At 40.7% G+C, this 20,558-nt stretch overlaps 1 protein-coding gene across 3 annotated transcripts in view; it reads left to right on the forward strand.

The window, feature by feature from the left end:
* PCSK5 (proprotein convertase subtilisin/kexin type 5) overlaps positions 1 to 20,558 on the forward strand; it is a 475,536-nt gene that overhangs the window by 38,329 nt on the left and 416,649 nt on the right. For all 3 annotated transcript variants that reach the window (XM_023213308.1, XM_031934085.1, XM_023213309.2), the window contains exon 2: positions 3,865 to 3,969. In XM_023213308.1, the coding sequence (XP_023069076.1) occupies positions 3,865 to 3,969 (105 nt within the window). The remainder of the gene's footprint in view (positions 1 to 3,864; positions 3,970 to 20,558) is intronic.

A 20,558-nucleotide genomic window follows, 5' to 3' on the forward strand; every position in this document is an offset into this window, starting at 1 on the left:
TCTTAATATTTATTAAATGCCCAACAGTATGCTTGATGCTGTTGAAAGAATACAAAAGATAATTCTCGTCAATAAGGAACATGCATATTAATAAATGGGAGACATAAACATGCTTTTATATATATATATTCCTAGAAGGTGATAGATTATTTTGTTTAGATGGGGCAGAATAATTGAACTAAGTCACTTTACCCTTTAACTGTTGTCTTGCAAACAAAATGAAACAAAATAAAGGCTAGAGATGTCTCAACCCACAACTTTCAGAACCTTGGAAGAGTTGGTACTGCGTTAAGGTAGAACTAAACCATTTTTGCTGAATTTAGCCTTGATGTGATAATTCTTTGATACTCATACTAGAGATTTTGAGCTGCTTGTAGCTCTACTGTATGTGGTTTTAGTAATTTAAGTATTCTGATATTTATTTATTTATGTATTTATTTTATTTATTTATTTTTGAGACAGAGTCTTGCTCTGTCGCCAGGCTGGAGTGCAGTGACATGATCTCAGCTCACTGCGACCTCGGCCTCGCTGGTTCAAGCAATTCTCCTGCCTCAGCCTCCCGAGTAGCTGGGACTACAGGTGTGTGCCACCATGCCCAGCTAATTTTTGTATTTTTAGTAGAGATGGGGTTTCACCATGTTGGCCAGGATGGTCTTGATCTCTTCACCTCATAATCCCCCCACCTCAGCCTCCCAAAGTGCTGGGATTACAGGCGTGAGCCACCGCACTCGGCTGGATTCTGATTTTTAGGCCATTCATTCAGCAGTCTTTAGTGAGATTCTATCCTGTGTTGAGCCATGCACTAGGAGCTGGGAATAAAATGGTGAGCAAACAGATGTGTTCCTATCTCAATAGAACATGTGGGTTGATGGGGACACAGGCATTAAACCAGTAATTGTACTAATTAAGGTATAACTAGAGGTGCATATTCTTTTGATTCTATTAATATGAGATGGCATAATTAATGACGCTGACCTCGCCTGGGGAGTTTTGGAAGACTTCCTACTTGAGATGAGACTCGAAGTATGAGGAAGAGGAGTTCAGTGGGAGAGGGTGGAGATAGGGGAGGTGCCACAGGTGGAGGGAGCAATGAGGGTGACACAGTCAAGGAATGGAAGGAAGTCCAGCATAGCCAGTGTATTAGTCCATTTTCATGGTGCCAATAAAGACATACTCAAGACTTGGCAATTTACCAAGGAAAGAGGTTTAATGGACTTACAGTTCCATGTGGCTGGGGAGGCCCCACAATCATGGAGGAAGGTGAAAGGCACGTCTCACATGGCAGCAGACAAGAGAAGAGAATGAGGGCCAAGCAAAAGGGGTTTCCCCTTATAAAACCGTCAGATCTCTCTCTCTTTTTTTTTTTTTTTCCGTCAGAGTCTCACTCTGTTGCCCAGGCTGGAGTGCAGTGGCACAATCTTGGCTCACTGCAACCTCCACCTCCCAGGTTCAAATGATTCTTCTGCCTCAGCTTCCTGAGTAGCTGGAATTACAGGCATATGCTACCATGCCCAACTAATTTTTGTATTTTTAGCAGAAACAGAGTTTCACCATGTTGGGCAGGCTGGTCTTGAACTTCTGACCTCAAGTGATCCACCTATTTTGGCCTCCCAAAGTGCTGGGATTATAGGTATGAACCACCATGCCAGCTGATCTCTTGAGACTTATTAACTACCATGAGAACAGTATGGGGGAACCCACCCCATGATTCAATTATCTCCCACTGGGTTCCTCCCACAACATGCGGGAATTATGGGAGCTACAATTCAAGATGAGATTTGGGTGGGGACGCAGCCAAACAATATCAGCCAGAGTACAGAGAGAACACTGGTAAGTGTGATTTGAGGTGAGGCCAGAGAGAGGCTGGGCCAGACCACGCAGGCCCCTAGGTCAGAGGAGGAGAATGGCCTATTCAGTGAGTTAGATGAAGCGTATGGAATAGTTCCTGGCACAGTGTGAATAAAAGTTTAATACAATATTATTATTCTGATTTACTTTTTAAAACTATATTATGAAATACTATTAATTGTTGACTGATGCTATTTGTTTTAAGGGCAAAGGGAATCCACTAAAGGATTTTAGGCAGGGGTAGGACATAGAACACAGCCGGATTTGTGTTTTGAAAGCTTCATTCCAGCTACTGTGTAGAAAACAGATATGAGAGGGGGTTGTTCTGTGAGGATCTTCCTGATGGAGATTCTGTTTCTTTCCATGAGAACTACTGTATTTACCAAAGAGAGCTCTTGATAAAAGTTACAGGAGATGAAAACTCTAAGCTTCTTGGGATTTTAAGGTTTTCTTGTAAAGGATTATGCAACCGCTCCTGAATTCTACCCTTAGTCCTCTGGAATCTTAAAATGGGCCTGTAAATCCCTCCTTAAAACACTCCTGGAGGCTGTGGCTGGCATCTGTGCCCTCTTCCTCATTGTTCGCTGCTGCTTCAGAGTCCAGGATCATTGAGAGGAGAAGCTTCCCCGCCTGCGTTCCCCACTTGTTTTCAGAGTCCAGGATTTCATCTGTGTAGGTCAGAGCAGTTTCCACTTGAATAAAAAATGTGAGACTTAGACTTTCTTTCAAATCTTAATGATGAGACGTTTAATTACTGTGTAAAGCCCTAGTGAGGACATGATTTCTAAATAGCACAGAAATCGAGTGGGATGATGGTTGAGAATGTGATGAAAAGAAGGGAATGAGAAATGAAGCTTTTATCTGGAAAAATTAACCTGGGCCAAGACTTTTTTTTTTTTTTTTTTAAATTAGAAAAGTTGAACTTTTGACTTGTCCCAGTTGGAAAACTTCCTGATGATAGTCATTATTTTAGGGCAGAGCCATGGATGTCCTGGAGAAACAGCTACTATAGTATTTGCCCAAAGTATGTGAGCGTCAAAGAATGGAATCTGGGTGCTGCAGTGGTCTTGGAAATTAACTAGCCCAAAGTCCAATTTTATAGAACAGGAAGCAGAGACTTAGTGTATGTGGTTTAGCTCTGGTGAGTGTCAGCCGGAATTAGAACCAAGCTCTTCTGTCTTCAGTGCGTGGTTCAGTTTTCATTCTGTGATCTACATTTTATAATTTGCTGAGAAAATATGGTTGGTTGAGGTTTTGCTCGTTTGCTTTTCCAAAGTGGACAGGGGCTCATTTTCAAAGCCATCCTAAACAGATCTACCTGAGGAAAGGTGTATGTAAATGGGAGGACCGGAATGTTAAAGAAATGGGTAAGATAAAGTAGAACCAACTGTCTTTATACAGGAAACTTAGCTGATTGGTAGGATGTATGATTTTTGTCTTGTTTTAGAAATTGCGATTTTACTTTTAGTTTTGCAATAAATGAGTAAGAGCTATATATTTGTACTGTCTACAGAAGTCAGAAACAAACCAAGTCATGTTATCTTTGTGAATGATCAATTGCTTAAGACATATTTCAAATTAACTATATAAATAATCTAACAAGGTCCTTCATTGTACATTTCTCAGAGCAAACAAAATGCAATGTGTTTTTATAACTAGATAGCTATTTGATTTTTCCCCCTCTGTCCCACATTTGGGTATAGATTGATATAGAATTACTTAAAATGCTGCATATAAATTAAACATTAAAAGGAGATTGGAGAGGCTAAGCTGCCCCATTATAATCTTTAGTTCCGCAGTCACTGCCTCAAGGACACTCCATTTCATATCACATGTCCTTCTTTAGAAAAGTGATCACCAAGGTTCAGGTAACATTTAAGCACAGCCAGCAGCTGCATAATTTATGGACCTTTTTCGTTTTGTGTTCCTTTTTAAATGAAAAACGGGAAAACAGAAGATGTTTTTCATGCATTAATGTCTTTCTTTTGTTCTTTCCTTCCCACCCTTCCTTTGCAGATAGGGGCCCTGAAGGACTACTACCACTTCTACCATAGCAGGACGATTAAAAGGTCAGTTATTTCGAGCAGAGGGACCCACAGTTTCATTTCAATGGAACCAAAGGTAAGAAGAACCAGTTGGGTGGGGACCAAGAAGCAAAGCTTCTGCATTTTTCATTGGTGATAACACACTAGGAGCTGATGACCAGCATGAAGACTCAGATTTCTAGAACTGTCATATTATTCTTTGGTCTAGTGTCTTTGCTTCCTCTTTAGACAAAAATAGGCAGTGGCTTTTTATTGATGTGCCACTATCATCTTAGTTGTAGAGCAGCCCAGGGGTATCCATAGCTATGGGTTCTCACGGAGAAGTGAGAGGGCCTAGGGAGTGGGGAAGACAGAGTTTGATTGAGAACAACTGAACTGTAACAATACCATGCCATCTGCCTATTTGCATACAGATCTGAGGTTAATGTATGAGCTCCAGAAAAGGAGGGTTTTCTTCCAGAACCCTTAGGTCAGGGGTACAGATCACTGTGAATCCTCATGATTTTACTTGGCATTGATAGACCCACACCACTGGCAGCCTCAGGACTAGACTGTGTCTGGAACAGGTGGGATACTGAGCACAGAAAGGGGAGAAGCTGACTCCTGCTCTTGGGGCCTCATGAGGTATCTTTTTTGCGCCAAGTCCTTTTGGGTTTTACAGACAACATAGCCCTGGGAGAGCCTAGAAGCAAGCATGCAATGCCTAGGTTCTCCCGTTTTAGAGAAGTGGGGCAGCACTGAAATGGGAGATGGGAAGCTGAGGGTTGTTAGGGACAAACTAATAGCCGACAACTAAGACTCTGAGGTCGAGTTAAGTATCTGCCCTTATTCATTAAGTTGGAGGAAGGAATGGAGTTTTGACTGAGAACTAATTGGCCTCTCTGATGTGTCAAGCAAAGGGGAAGAGGGCGCAGCTGTACCAACTTGCCCTAGTTCCTCAGTCGGCTCCCTGTGCATTCCTGATTGTAGGGTGGTGGTGTTTTTTTCCCCTCCTTATGATTTGGGTTTGCCCTAAGAACTTATTTTCAAATAAACTGGTAGATAAGTCCCTACCAGTGTGCGTAGCAATCTCATCTAGATATCCTCGAAAATTATATTCCTTATAAAGCAAAAAGGCCCCTGTGAATTAATATGCAAATGAGGTTTGCAATATTGCATCTTGCCCTCAGTTATGTGCTGTAGTTAGCCTTGTTTAATTTTTTTCTGGAATATTATGACACAGTGTTTGTGATTGTGAAATTGTAACTTGGCTAGAAAAAGCACAAATCTTCTATGTCCCTATTTTCTGTGGGTTATAGGAACATCCCCTAATACATTTTCATGGTCTGTGGATTACATGTTTTTTCCTTTGTCACTATTCAGAATTGAATTTTTCTGGAGAGGCAATCAGTTTGGGACATTCATGAATTAGCTGCATTTTCAAAGCAAAGTCATATTTTTCATCTCTTAAACTTTTTTGAAGTGTTTCTTGAACTTTGATAATTAAAACGATGCTAATTTCAGACCTCATGTACAAAATCAATGTGAATTTGAAAAACCAAGTACTCGTGGTTTGGGAAGTAAGAACAGAATGTTATGAGGCATTATTTTCATGATGAAGGATTTTCTGAACGTGGAACTATTTCGATCCTTCTTGTTATCTTGGTGCATCTTGGTATTTATTTCTTATCTCAGTGCATCACATGGCTTATGCGTGATCTGACAGAGACCTTGTATGGTAGGACATGTGGTACCTGGAATGCACTCCTATTTCAGGAGAGCAGGGCCTTTGCAGGCCAGCCCAAGAGTACATGCTGCACTCCCCTGCCTCCTCAACAAAAATAATCCCTTAGGGCTGCACTCCCCTACCTCCTCAACAAAAATAATCCCTTAGGGTAGAGCCACAACTTACTCTTCATTCCAATGCCATCTGCTCATCATTCCCAGCTAGCATTTACACAAGACAGCCACGGTTCCTATCAGCTCTGCAGAGGGAGAGCCACAAATTGGGGTTTGCCCACACTTTCGGATCTTTCTTGTAGTTCATTTATTCATTGGCCCTTTTTCGAGCCCCTAGCAGATGCCAGGCCCTGTGTTAGGCTCTGGGGTTTGGAGATACACTGGTGCCCTAAGGGAGCTTGCTGCTTTCAGGGAAGACCACCCAGAGCATTGCAGTGCTTCTCGGTGTTGGGGGTGGGGGGAGCAAAGGACATTGGGGGTTCCTACTTTTTTTTTTATTTTTATTTTTATTTATTTATTTTTTTTTTTGAGACGGAGTCTCACTCTTACTGCCCAGGCTGGAGTGCAATGGCGCAATCTCAGCTCACTGCAACCTCCAACTCCCGGGTTCAAATGATTCTCTTGCCTCAGCCTCCTGAGTAGCTGGGATTACAGGCACCCACCACTACCCCTGGCTATTTTTTGTGTTTTTAGTAGAGATGGGGTTTCACCATGTTGGCCAGGCTGATCTTGAACTCCTGACCTCAAGTGATCTGCCCACCTTAGCCTCCCAAAGTGCTGGGATTACAGCCGTGAGCCACCGTGCCTGGCCTCGTGTTTTTTGTTTGTTTGCTTTAATTTTAAGAAACTTTTTATTTACAGAGAATTTGCAAACATGAAAATGTTACAAAGAATTTCTATATACTCTTCCTAGATCCCCCAAATGTTAATGTTTTACATTTTACTGCAATTAGTTGATCATTCTATCTACACACACATATACACACATATTTTTTATTTTTATTTTATTTTTGAGACACAGTGTTGCTCTGTCACCCAGGCTGGAGTGCAGTGGCACAATCTTGGCTCACTGCAACCTCCACCTCCTGGATTCAAGCAGTTCTCTTATCTCAGCCTCCTGAGTAGCTGAGACTACAGGTGTGTGCCACCATGCCCGACTAATGTTTTGTATTTTTAGTAGAGACGGGGTTTCACCGTGTTAGCCAGTACGGTCTTGATCTCCTGTCCTCCTGATCCACCTACCTTGGCCTCCAAAAGTGCTGGGATTACAGGAGTGAGCCACTGCACCCGGCTGATATACACACATATATGCATGTAATGTATGCATATATATAAATTTTCTGAACATTTGGATCAAGTTACAGATACGATGCGCCTTCAATTCTAAATACTTCACTGTGTAGCTATTTAAAATGGGGACATTCTGTTTTATAACCGTTTAAGTATAACAATAAAAATCTGGCTATTAATATTAATTTAATATTATCTAATCTGCAGACTTTATCCAAATTTTTTGATTGCCTCTGGGGCCAGGATCACATTTAGTTGTCATGTTTCCCAAGTCCTCTTTACTCTGTCATATTTCTTCAGCTTTCTTTTTTTTTCTTTCATAAGCTAGAAATCATTTAAAGAGTACAAGCCAGTTATTTTGTAGAATATTTCTCAAGTTGGGTTTGTCTGTTTCCTCATGATTAGATTGAGGTTTGGCAAGAACATTTTTGGCAAGAATATCAGAGAAGTGATGTGTTCTTCTCAGTGCATCAGATTGAGAGGCACGTGATACTGCTTTGTTTCATTACTGGTGGTGTTAACTTTGAACACATGGTAAATATCGTATCTGCCAGTTTCTCTACTTTAAAATTACTACAGGCACACCTCAGAGACAGTGCAGTTTGGTTCTAGACCTCCTCAATAAAGCAAATATTGTAATAAAGCAAGTCACACAAATGGATATGTTTTCCAAAACATATAAAAGTTATGCTATCCTATAGTCTATTAAGTGTGTAATAATAGCATTATGTCTGAAAAATGTATATACCTTAATTAAAAAATATTTTATTGCTAAAATATCCTAATGATCTTGTGAGTCTTCAGTGAGCCATAATCTTTCTGCTGGTGGAGGGTTTTGCCTCAATGTTGATGGCTGCTGACTGCTCAGGGTGGTGTTGCTGAAGGTTGGGGTGGCTGTGGCAACTTCTTAAAATACAACAACAATGAAATTTACCATGTCAGTTGACTCTGTGTTTGCCAACACTGTTGATTTCCCTGTAACTACGGGGAAATCACAAAAGATTTTCCTGTAGCATGCAATGCTGTTTGATAGCATTTTACCCACAGGAGAACTTCTTTCAAAATTGGAGTCAATCTTCTGAAACACTGCCACTGCTTTATCAGCTAAGTTTATGTCATATTCCAAATTATCTGTTGTCATTTCAACAATGTTGACAGCATCTTCACCAGTAGATTCCACTTTCTTTACTCAGCCATAGGAAGCAATTCCTTACCTGTTCAGGTTTTATCATGAGATTGTAGCAATTCAGTCACGTCTTCAGGCTGCACTTCTAATTCTAATTCTCTTGGTTTTTCTATCACATATCACATCTGCAGTGACTTTCTCCACTGAAGTCTTGCATTCCTTAAAGTCATCCATGAAGGTTGGAATCAACTTCCTCCAAATGCCTGTTAATATTGCTATTTTGACCTCCCCTTATGAATCAAGAACATTCTTAATAGCATCTAGAATGGTGAATGCTTTTCAGAAAGTTTTCAGTTTACTTTTCCAGATCCATTAGAGGAAACACTATCAGAGCGGTAGCCTTATAAAATCTATTTCTTAAACACATTTGAAAGTAGAAATTACTCCTTAATCTGTGGACTGCAGAATGATATCGTGTTAGCAGGCATGAGAATGGTAATCTTGTAAATTTCCATCAGCGCTCTTGAGTGACTGGGTACATTGTCAGTGATCAGTAATAGTTTGAAAGGAACCTTTTTTTAGTGATAGGTCTCAACAGTTGACTGAAAATATTCAGTAAACTGTGCTGTAAACAGTTGTGCTGTCATCCAGGCTTTGTTGTTCCACTTACGGAGCACAGGCAGAGTAGATTTAGAGTAACTCTTTTTGTTTTTTTTTTTAAACAGAGTCTTGCTCTGTCACCCAGGCTGGAGTGCAATAGCACGATTTCAGCTCATTGCAACCTCTGCCTCCCAGGTTCAAGCGATTCTCCTGCCTCAGCCTCCTGAGTAGCTGGGATTATAGGCATCCACCACTATGCCTAGCTAATGTTTGTATTTTTAGTAGAGACGAGGTTTCACCATGTTAGTCAGGCTGGTCTCAAACTCCTGACATCAGGTGATCCTCCTGCCTTGGCCTCCCAAAGTGCTGGGATTACAGCTGTGAGTCACCACACCCAGCCCTCCATTTAGCATAATTCTTAAGGGCCCTAGGAGTTTTTAGAATGGCAAATGAGCGTTGCCTTCAATCTGAAGTCACCAGCTCCCTTAGCCCCTAACACGAGAGGCAGCCTATCCTTTGAAGCTTTGAAGCCAGGCACCTGCTTCTTTCTAGCGTGAAAGTCATAGGTGGCGTCTTCTTTCAACAGAAGGCTGTTTTATTTCATCTACATTGACAATCTGTTGTTTTGTGTAACTGTCTTCATCAATGATCTTAGCTGGATCTTCAGTATCACTTGCTGCAGCTTCTCATCAGCCCTTGCTGCTTCACCTTGCACTTTTAAGTTACAGAGACAGCTTCTTTCCTTAAACCTCATGAACCAACCCCTGCTAGCTTCATACTTTCCTTCTGCAGCTTCCTCACCTCTCTCAGCCTTCTTAGAATTGGAGAGTTACAGCATTGCTCTGGATTAGGCTTTGGCTTAGGGAAATGTTGTGGCCTGTTTGATCTTCTATCCAGACCACGAAAACTTTCTCCCTATCAGCAATAAGGCTGTTTCTCTTTCTTATCATTTGTGCGTTTGTGAGAGTAGCACTTTTTAATTTCTTTTAAGAACTTTTCCTTTGCAGTCACAACTCGGCCAAGTAAGAGGCCTGGGTTTCTGCCTATGCTTGCTTTCCACATGCCTTTCTCACCAAGTGTAATCATTTCTAGCTTTTGATTTAAGTGAGACCAGAGTGATTCTTCCTTTTGTTTGAACACTTAGAGGCTATTGTAGGGTTATTAATTGGCCCAATTTCAATATAGTTGTGTCTTAGGAAATAAGGAGGCCTGGGGAGAGGGAGAGAGCGATGGTGAATGGCCAGTGAGTCTAGAGCAGTCAGAATAAACGCAACATTTATTGATTAAGTTCACTGTCATATGGGTGTGGTTTATGGCACCCTAAAACAATTATAGTACATCAAAGATCACTGATCACAGACCACCACAACAGATACGATAACAATGAAAAAGTTTGAAATATTGCAATAATTACCAAAATGTGACACAGACACACGAAGCGAGCACACGCTGTTGGAAAATGGCACCAACAGGCCAGCTAAGTACAGGATTGCCACAAGTCTTCAATTTGTAAAAAGCACAATATCTGCAAAATGCAATAAATAGAAGTGCAATAAAACAATGTACACCTGTATTTCTCCTTTCCCAATTAATAAGTGTTTTGTGGGAAAATACATAGAGACTGCAAATTTCTACAAACTCATTTTTGATTTTTTTACTCCCAGCTGACTTCATTGGGCATATAAGGCAAGTGTTGGTGTGACTTGGTTTCTTGGGCAGGTCTCCTTTTCCTTGATCTTGGGTGTGGATAGGGTGGGTGATTTGTGTGCTGGAGTGGAGGTACATTTGTGGGTTTGGACCATGTGAAATGGCTTCGTGGAAAATCGGTGATGCAACCTTAAAGTTATTTTTGATCACCACCTTCTCAAGAAAGGAAAAACACATCAGTGAATCGTAGGGGATACACACACTAAACAGATCCCGGCTTTTACTTACTATAGTAAATTGCACACTCCTTTTTTCCCCCTCCTTTTATTCTTTACTTACAAGGCTCCAAAGAAGGAAATGCAAAAGTAGCCACATTGTAAGAACAACCCTCTTGGTGCTTAGAAAATGATGTGGTCAGTTTGGGCACATGAGCCCAGAGAACAAGAATAGCCTTGACTCACACAGATAATGTGTGTTAACATTATGTTATGATTAACTTTTTAAATGACAGAGATTCACAGACTTCTAACATACTAACATAGAAGCACTAGGGCAATAATAACACAGTTTTGCAGAAAGTGCTGTTATATTTTAAAGCAGTCTGCCCAATAAGACTTTCATCCTTCTTGTCCACATCTTTCTTTTTGACTTACCAACATTTCTCTGAGAGATCTAAGCTAAATTTTAGAAACAATAGTCTGAGTTCACGTCCTCAAAGCCTCTTACTAGTCTGTCTGTAAATTTTGGCCAGCCACAGACATTTGGGTCAAGGACCGTGTTATCTGTGGGAGAATATTGGATGGAAGCTCTTTAGTTGCTCACGGAGTTGGAAGGGCGTGAGAGGGGGAGTGAGGAGATCGTTTTCTTTCATTTTCCTTCCTCTTATCCAAAACCAGAAAAACTAAAATCCTAACTTTTCTAGTAGGGTAGGGCATTTTTGACTTTTAAAAGTAAAACCATAAACTGCCATTAAGTTAGACACCCATGCCCTATGCATATGTAGTTAATTACATAAGCATGGCTTCCCCTTTTTCCCATTCGATTTTATCTCGAAGGTTCTAGCCCATCCATCTTTTATCTTTTCCAACCCTTTTTCTATCCTCCAGTCTATTATGGGTCAGTTTTTATCCTAAGACTAGGACAGTGTCACTCCCTCCGATATGTCAGCGATGGATGGGCATCTCCCATCTTGTTGCTCCCTATGTTCACCTCAGCCAGCCTGCCTCATCACGTGGATGTGTGTAGCTGCGTTTCTCACTTGGAAAAGTTATTCATATAACATTACTTATTGTGGAATCACAGACTCCTTAGAATTAGAGTTGATTTAGTCTTATCACTTTATCCAATGCTGCCATACCATCCATTGTATTTCTAAAAGGAATTTTTTTCAGATGTTTGAACATTTCCAATGAAAGAGGCTTCACCATCAGACAGGGCAAACATTTCTATATTTTAAGAGGTTTACCTTGTTAGTTATAATCTGCTTGCCTGTAACATCTACCCATTGAGTCTACTTTTGCCTTCCAGAATTCTATACAGTGTTAAATCCATTTCTTCATAATAGCTCTGTAAATAGTTGAAGCCCTTTGTTTATTCTCTTGGAAAAGCAGTTGTCTCCTTATAAGTGTGGTCCAGCATCAAGTTCAAGGCTTTAGCTTCCCATTTGTTACATTTATCCGTAGCCATTTCCTCTGAAGAGAATTTAGAGCAGAGCATTCAAGCATTGTGCAGTGAGGAAAGGGCATAGGAAAAGGACAGGAAGGGAGAAATGAAGTGATTGGATGTAGCTGGCAGGATTAGATGAAATCAGACTTGTGAAAGAAGAAAAGCAAGTTCAAGTTTCCTGCTCATTCAGGTTGGTGCCTGTTGTGCTCAGGATTAGATTTTCAGGTGCCTGAGGTTTCTCTTTTTGCCTCAAGAGTAAAATAGGTGTGATGGAGTAACTGCAGTACAGGAGCACTTCCCTGTACATAATGGAGAGGTTGTGCGCATCTATTCCTTATCAGTCGAATTCTATTTCCCCATGGATTCACTTTATAATTTCAGAACTATTTTTTCTTTACTACTAATTGATCTGCAATTGATCCGTGGAGGCAACCATCACATTTGCTATCTCTTTCCTGAACTTGGAGACGAAACCGCTTGCGAGCTTTTTATATACAGTTGATCTACTAGGTGAACTTTGGAGTTAAAGAACCTTATTTGGTTAAAAATAAGTATTCAGAAGTGTGTGAGGTCAATCTTACATGGCTTACATTGCTACCATGCCTCTTCATTAATTGTGGCCATACCTTTTCACAAATAATATTTCATGGGGTCTAGCATAGCTTCAAAATGAGTTTCACCTGGAGTTCAAGTGCTTCCTGTGCAGGCCACTGCTGCATTGCCTGTCTCCCAGCCTGCCCTCCTTCCAGCGGGCACTCCTGGGTGTTTTCTTTGGCAGGTTAACATGCTGCTCTTCAGTTTTAAATGCGATAATGACTTAATGTTTGGGCTTTCTTTTGTGCAGTGCAGTTTTATAAGTGTAATATAACAATCCAGGGTTTGTGCTCATCCAGCTGTGTGGGCTGATCCAGGGTGTGTTGAGATCTGTGGCTTTGGCCTTGTGTTCCTGCACAATGAGGGTGGCTGTGTTTTCTTCGGGTAGGTACCTGAGGCTTTGTGTGGTTGCTTAGGAATGGTGATTTCACGTTTGCCTCTCCTCATCTTCCTGGTAAGTAAAAATGGTTACTAAATATCCTGAGAATACACTATATTCTGGAAATAGCATGTGCTTGGATCCAATGACAAGCAGAGAGACTGTGGACATGCTGATCAGGAGGGACTTAGGGCAGCTTTCTCGTTTCTGGCTACCTTTTTTGCCATGTTTTCACCAGCTATGAATGCGAATCATTATAGCAAATCCCTGTCTTTAGCATTTGATAGCATTTCTGAGTCTTTGCAAACCCCACTAGAATGCATACACTCTCGGGAGAAGCCTTTCAGCCTTAGGTTAGCCTTTTGATCCATTTATGGTGACACGATGACGACGAGGGTGGAAGAGACCTCAAGAAGCATGTGGGTGCCGGGTCCACCGTGTTCTCCACCTCCCTGTCCTATCTGTTTTGTTTCCAGGTCTCCTGGGTGTCTGGATGGTCAGAAACCAGAGGGTCAGATTGTGCACTGCTGGAATATCTGATGGGAACGTTTAGATCAAAGACCCAATCTCTTATAGGCAGAAGTACATTATTTAAAAAATGATTTCTCAGCTACTTTGGCAAGGCTGCCAAATCTTTATTAGAGAGTACTTGGCAGTACTTCACTTCGAAAGGTCGTAAACTCACATGCCTCAGGTGGGAGTGCAGGTAACATGAGTGAGTGAGAAGGGCCAGGCAGAAGCTCACCAGGCATGCGCCAAAGTGTAGTGCCCTCTTTGCCTGCACGGAGCAGCTGCTACACAGCTGCGGTCTATTGTCCTCGGGCTGTGGAGCTGACTTGGTGTTGCCAATTTAAAAGGACTTGCAAGTCTTGAGTTTTACGTATCGTTTTCCATTTTTAAACGTTGGCAACTAGTTCAAAAGTTTAAAAATATTTGTATGGACCAAAGGAAACACATCTTTGGGGCATCCCAGTTTGTGACCCCTTGGGTTGGCTGTGTTGGGAGAAAGGGAGAAAGGCGTAAACGACAGATCTCATCACTTTGATGATTTCGCTTTGGTCTGATGCTCACATGGACACACAATATGAGTTGTGTCAGTTATGTACCACGGTGAGGGCTCCAACATGGTTTCTCTCTGTGCCTTTTTAGTCTCCAGATTGAAATATGAGTATCAGGCAAAACATAACAGGCTCAGGTCTTGCAAGTTGTGGCGCGAAGGGTGCCAGTGATGGTGGCAGAAGGTGGAGGGCTTATTCCAGTTCTCTTCTGCTTCCTCCGGTTTTTCACTGACATCTATGACTGCCCTGGGAGATAGGCTTAACAGACTTGTTTGAGGAAGCGCCATAAGTTAAAGCAAAGAACAAATAGAAAATAAAAGTGATGGCCATAAAAACAGGAAGAAGAGTATGATGAGGGGAGGCAGGTTATGGATTTTGCATAATCTCTTTAGCCACTTGAAGGAAAGATACTAACTGTAAAATCTTTACTTTTTCTAGCTGATGTGGTCTTTTCTTTTCTTTTCTTTTTTTTTTTTCCCAAGATGGAGTCTTGCTCCGTCACCCACGCTGGAGAGCAGTGGTGCGATCTTGGCTCACTGCAGCCTCTGCCTCCCGGTTCCAGCGATTCTCCTGCTTCAGCCTCCTGGGTAGCTGGGACTACAGGCGCACGCCACCACACCTGGCTAATTTTTGTATTTTTAGTAGAGATGGGGTTTCACCATGTTGGCCAGGCTGGTCTCGAACTCCTGACCTCAGGTGATCCACCTGCCTGTGCTTCCCAAAGTGCTGGGATTACAGGCATGAGCCACCATGCCCGTCCTATGTGATATTCCTAAGATGTCAGATTCTAAAAAGGTAGCTGTTGAAACTAGAAAATGTAATGATAGCATTCTAAATTTCTAGATAGGTACTAAGAAGGGAATTTTGAACCTATAGTTTCTGTTGAAATCTTGGCCAAATTAAGATAAAATAAGCAAATCTAGGGAGTAAGTGGAAACAGCAAACAAACAAACAAAAACCCAGCAACAACAAAAAACTCAAAGCCATTTTAATTGTCTGGCTTTGAAGAGAAATTGTACTGATTCATGGCTTTATTTTAATGAATGCAAGAGTAAATAAGAAATCCAATTAAAACACTGCCATTGAAAGAACGTTATTTGTTAATTAAATGCTTGCAAATTTTATTTGTGTGCTGAGTTCTTCCAAATATCAATCAATTCTTACAATACAAAAGGAGGCAATATGACGCAGTGGAAAGAACCTTTGTGTTTTAGTTCTTACTCCCATTCCTATAGGATGAGCTTTACCTATCAATCTTCCCTCACTTGAAGACTTCCGTTTTTCATACATATACTTAGAGAAGTACACAGTATAATGCAATATAATGAATTGTGCGTGTGAGAAAAGATCAAAAGTGTAGGTTAAATCCTTATAACAAAATAGTAAGTTGCCATTAAAATCATGTCATAAATGTCATAAATGTATACATTCAGGTAAGGAATGATCTCCAAAATAATATGTAGGCCGAATGTGGTGCTCATGCCTATAATCCCAGCACTTTGGGAAGCTGAGGCAGGGGACGATGACTTAAGTCTATGAGTTTGAGACCAGCCTAGGCAACATAGTGAGACCCTGTCTCAACAAAAAATAAAAAAATCAACTGGGCATAGTGGCAGGGGCCTTTAGTCCCAGGTGCTTTGGAGGCTGAAATGGGAAGACCACTTAAGCCAGGAAGATTGAGGCTGCAGTGATCTGAGATTACACCACTGCACTCCAGCCTGAGTGACAGAGTGAGACCCTATCTCAAAAAAATATATATATACACACACACACACACACACACACATATACACACACACATATATAGACACACACATATATACACACACATATATACACACACACATATATATACCCACACACATATATACACACACACGTATATATATATATATAAAGTTTTAAAAAGCAGTATATGAAGAGAGTAGAAGATGAAGATATGTTCCCATTTATGTTTTACATTTAAACAAAAAAGACCTGTGTGTGTGTGGCTATCATTTTATGCAGGATAGGCTTGGAAGGATGCACATATGCATAAAAATAACTCCTAACCTTTCCACAGTGCCTGATTTTTAAAAACGATAGTAAAATTGCTTTTGTTCAAATATCAAAGCAACAGTGCTTTGCTATTTCAAAACTAATGGATATATTTCTGTTCTTATCCGACTCCACCATGCTCTTGACATCATGGTTGATAATTTGCTCCTTCTTGAAAAAGTTGACTTGTTTCTTGAGAGCACATTCCCCGAGTTTTCTTTCTGTCTTTCCCCTTGCACCTTCTGTCTTTGTTGAGGGCACCTTTTCTACCTCATGTATAAAATTTGGAGAGCCCAGGGCTCAGTCAGCTCTGTTCTTTCCCTAGAGGAATTCATTCATTTCCATTGCTTTAAATCACCATTATGCTGGTGTCCTTGCCTCAAATTTCTGTCACTGTTTACTTTCCTGACATCCCCTACTAGATAGTTAATAAGCACCTAAAATGTCATAATAAAAATAAGATGTCCGGCGCGGTGGCTTACGTCTGTAATCCCAGCACTTTGGGAGGCCGAGGCGGGTGGATCACCTGAGGTCAGGAGTTCAACACCAGCCCGACCAATATGGAGAAACCCCGTCTCTACTAAAAATACAAAATTAGCTGGGTGTGGTGGTGCATGCCTGTAATCCCAGCTACTCGGGAGGCTGCAGCAGGAGAATTGCTTGAACTTGGGAGGTGGAGGTTGCCGTGAGCTGAGATCACGCCATTGCACTCTAACCTGGGCAACAAGAGCGAAATTCCATCTCAAAAAATATAAATAAATAAATAAAATAAAACATATAAAAAATATAATAAGAATAACATATAAGATATATGTTATACATATATAATAAAATATGATAACATATAAGATATAATAATAAAAATAACATACATGGAACTTTTACATTTCTACCCATCACCATAGTCCCCAAGCCTTTTCTTTCCCAGTAAATAGCACCATGATTTATCCATTTTTGCTGAAGCCAGAAATGGAACAGAATCATTCTTGATTCTCTCCCTTTCCCTCGTTTCTCCTCGTTGAGTCATCAAGAGATCTTGTTGGCCCCACCACTAAAATTTATCTTGCAGCTGTGAATGTGTGGACTTTCTCCCCTTGCACTGCCAGCATCCTGGTTAATCCCACCGTCAGTGTTGACCTGGTTCACAGCAATTGCCTCTACTTCCACTACTGTTCTTCTACACTCATTCGCCACAGAGAGTAAGTTTCCAGAGTTCAAAAGAGACTTTTTGTAATGACTTTCCATTGATTCTGAAGTAAAATCCATTTTTTTAAAGTTATCTTCAAAGGCCATTATGATCTAGCCTCTTTCTACCTCTCTGAGCTAGTCTTTGACACACCTCCTTTTTGCTCATCACACTTGGCCATATCTCTATCTCTCTTTCTGTCTCAAGCCCTTCCCCTTGTTCCCTTTGCCTGGAATATGCTTCCTTTGGTCTTTGTATGATGGATGTCTTCTCAGCCTTCATGTCACTTCCTTTGAAAGACTTCCCCCAATATCCTTGCTAAAGTAGATCTTTAATCTCACCTGCCCAACTCCTGTCTGCCTTCAGCATGTTAATTTCCTCTTTGGTATCTATCTGAATCCAAAACTGTATATATATATATATATATATATATATATATATATATATATATATATATATATATATATATATTTGGTAACTGTTGGTATTCTCGTTCTAGGGTATAAATTCAATGGAGGCCATGCATCTTGTTAACTGTGATATTCCCATGGCCTGGAACAATATCCAGCACGTAGAAAACCTTCAATAGAAGAATAAAAGAATGAATAAATGACATTTGAAATTAATTTTAGAAGATAAGTGATAGAGGCAATAATAAAGCTTGGAGCTGTAATTTTTTTCTTTGTTCTCCTAGTATTGACATCATTTTATGGTGACATACACAGTACTGTCTCATTTAAGTATAGACATTAGAGCAGCTAGTTGGAGAGACACTGTTATAAAATGAAAGTGTATCAATTGTATTTAGGATATTTGGATTCTGGTCTCAGCTTTACTACTAGCTCAGAGTGGCTATTAGCATGCCACTCCTCATTGAGCTTATTTCACTTGTAAAATCATGGAGCAGATGAGCTGCTTTCTAATGTTCATTCTGATCCATTAATTACCATCTTGAATCAGTGTCACTTGTGATTTTACTATTAGTCCACATTGCCATCATATCGCTTTTTTCATGTTCTCTGTTTTAGTTTCTTTCCAAACGTTCTCCTTCTGCCTTTTTCCTCAATAATTATTTAGAATACTTCTTTTTTTGAGTCAGAGTCTCACTCTGTCGCCCAGGCTGGAGTGCAGTGGTGTAATCTCCGCTCACTGCAACCTCCATCTCTCAGGTTCAAGTGATTCTCCTGCCTCAGCCTCCCAAGTAGCTGGGACTACAGGCGCCCACCACCATGCCTGGCTAATTTTTTGTATTTTTAGTAGAGACTGGGTTTCACTATGTTAGCCAGGCTGGTCTTGAACTCCTGACCTCGTGATCCACCCACCTTGGCCTCCCAAAGTGCTGGCATTACAAGCGTAAGCCACTGCACCTGGCCAATATTTAAAATATTTCTTAGCACTCTGAGCTCTTCCCCAGACACTGTTTTGCCTTAAAAGGCTAATTTTGCAGTTAGACTTGAGATTTACTTGGTTAGTCTTAAGACAAATACAGATGTTATCTATTCAGCTACGCATATAATAAATGAGGAACAAGTAACTGCTTCTTTGCTCCTGTAGTATGTGTTTCTTACAATCTAGGAGAATGATGATGAGAATAATAATAATGAAGTGTTATTGCTGGCAGTCAGGAAATTCTAGAAGAAGGTAGTTCCAAATAGCAACATTGTACTTAACAGAGGTTCTTCTAAGGAGTTAAAAACTTTATGTGGCTTTTGAAGAAATGGCATACCTTCTAAAATGACAACGGCAGTAGAGCAAAGTTTACAAAGCCACGAAAATTAGAATTAGAAATATATTAGGAGGCCAGTGGTGATAGGGTCAGGATAGAAAATAGAAGAAACCAAAAATAAAGTCAGATAGAACGAGGGTGGATGCAGTTAATGAAAATTGTTGGTGGCTATGTAGATTACTTTTTAATCCTTTCGCAGAGCTAAGTAAGCATTTTCATACATGAGTTGGCAAGCCTAGGCTGCCATTCCAAGAAAAATTAAAAAAAAAAAAAAAAAAGAACCAACAAAAGTGGAAGAGACTAACAGAGTAAGTAGATAAGAAACAGGACTGTGTCCTTAGGACAGATTTGCCAGGCCCCAACTCAAAGGCAGATTTTGCTCTAAATGGAATGTTCCAATAATGTCCCTTAGGCTGTGGACACACTTTTCAGACTTACTCCTGGGACTCATGGGATTCCCTTCTTCAACTCACGTTTGTACAGAGAGAAAAGAAGATAGAAACTTTGGGAAAAATGAGGTTGCTCCTTACATGGGGAAAACTGAAGTCTCCCAGGAATGAGGTAGCATGAGAGAGATATCCAGAGTTTTACTAACCATTCACACATTTGCTTTCTCCATGGATATTTTAGAGACAGGGCCTCATTCTGTCACCCAGGCTGAAGTGCAGTGGTACAATCACAGCTCACTGTGGCCTCAAACTCCTGGGCTCAAGTGATCCTACCCCCTCAGCCTCTTGAGGAGCTGGGACCACAGGCACATACCACCATGCCCACTTAATTTTTTTTTTTTTTTAATTTTTTGTAGAGACATAGTCTCACTATTTTGGCTAGGCTGGTCTCAAACTCTTGGCCCGAAGCAATCCTCCTGCCTCAGACTCCCAAAGTGTTGGAATTATAGGCATGAGCCATCATGCCTGGCCTCCCCACAGATATATATATATATAAAAAATACTTTACATTCTAGGGTACATGTGCACAACATGCAGGTTTGTTATGTATGTATACATGTGCCATGTTGGTTTGTTGCCCCCATCAACTCGTCATTTACATTAGGTGTTTCCCCTAATGCTATCCCTCCCCTCGCCCCCCACCCCTCAACAGGCCCCAGTGTATGATGTTCCCCGCCCTATGTCCATGTGTTCTCATTGTTGAACTCCCACCTATGAGTGAGAACATGCAGTGTTTGGTTTTCTGTTCTTGTGATAGTTTGCTGAGAATTGTGGTTTCCAGCCTCATCCATGTCCCTACAAAGGACATGAACTTAATCCTTTTTTATGGCTGCATTATATTCCATGGTGTATATGTGCCACATTTTCTTAATCCAGTCTATCATTGATGGGCATTTGGGTTGGTTTCAAGTCTTTGCTGTTGTGAATAGTGCCACATACGTGTGCATGTGTCTTTATAGTAGCATGATTTGTAATCCTTTGGGTATATACCCAGTAATGGGATGGCTGGATCAAATGGTATTTCTAGTTCTAGATCCTTGAGGAATTGCCACACTGTCTTCTACAATAGTTGAACTAATTTCCACTCCCACCAACAGTGTAAAAGCTTTCCTGTTTCTCCACATCCTCTCCAGCATCTGTTGTTTCCTGACTTTTTAATGATTGCTGTTCTAACTCATCACAGATATTT

The sequence above is a fragment of the Piliocolobus tephrosceles genome, chromosome 14 (assembly GCF_002776525.5).
Source record: "Piliocolobus tephrosceles isolate RC106 chromosome 14, ASM277652v3, whole genome shotgun sequence".
NCBI lineage: Eukaryota > Metazoa > Chordata > Mammalia > Primates > Cercopithecidae > Piliocolobus > Piliocolobus tephrosceles.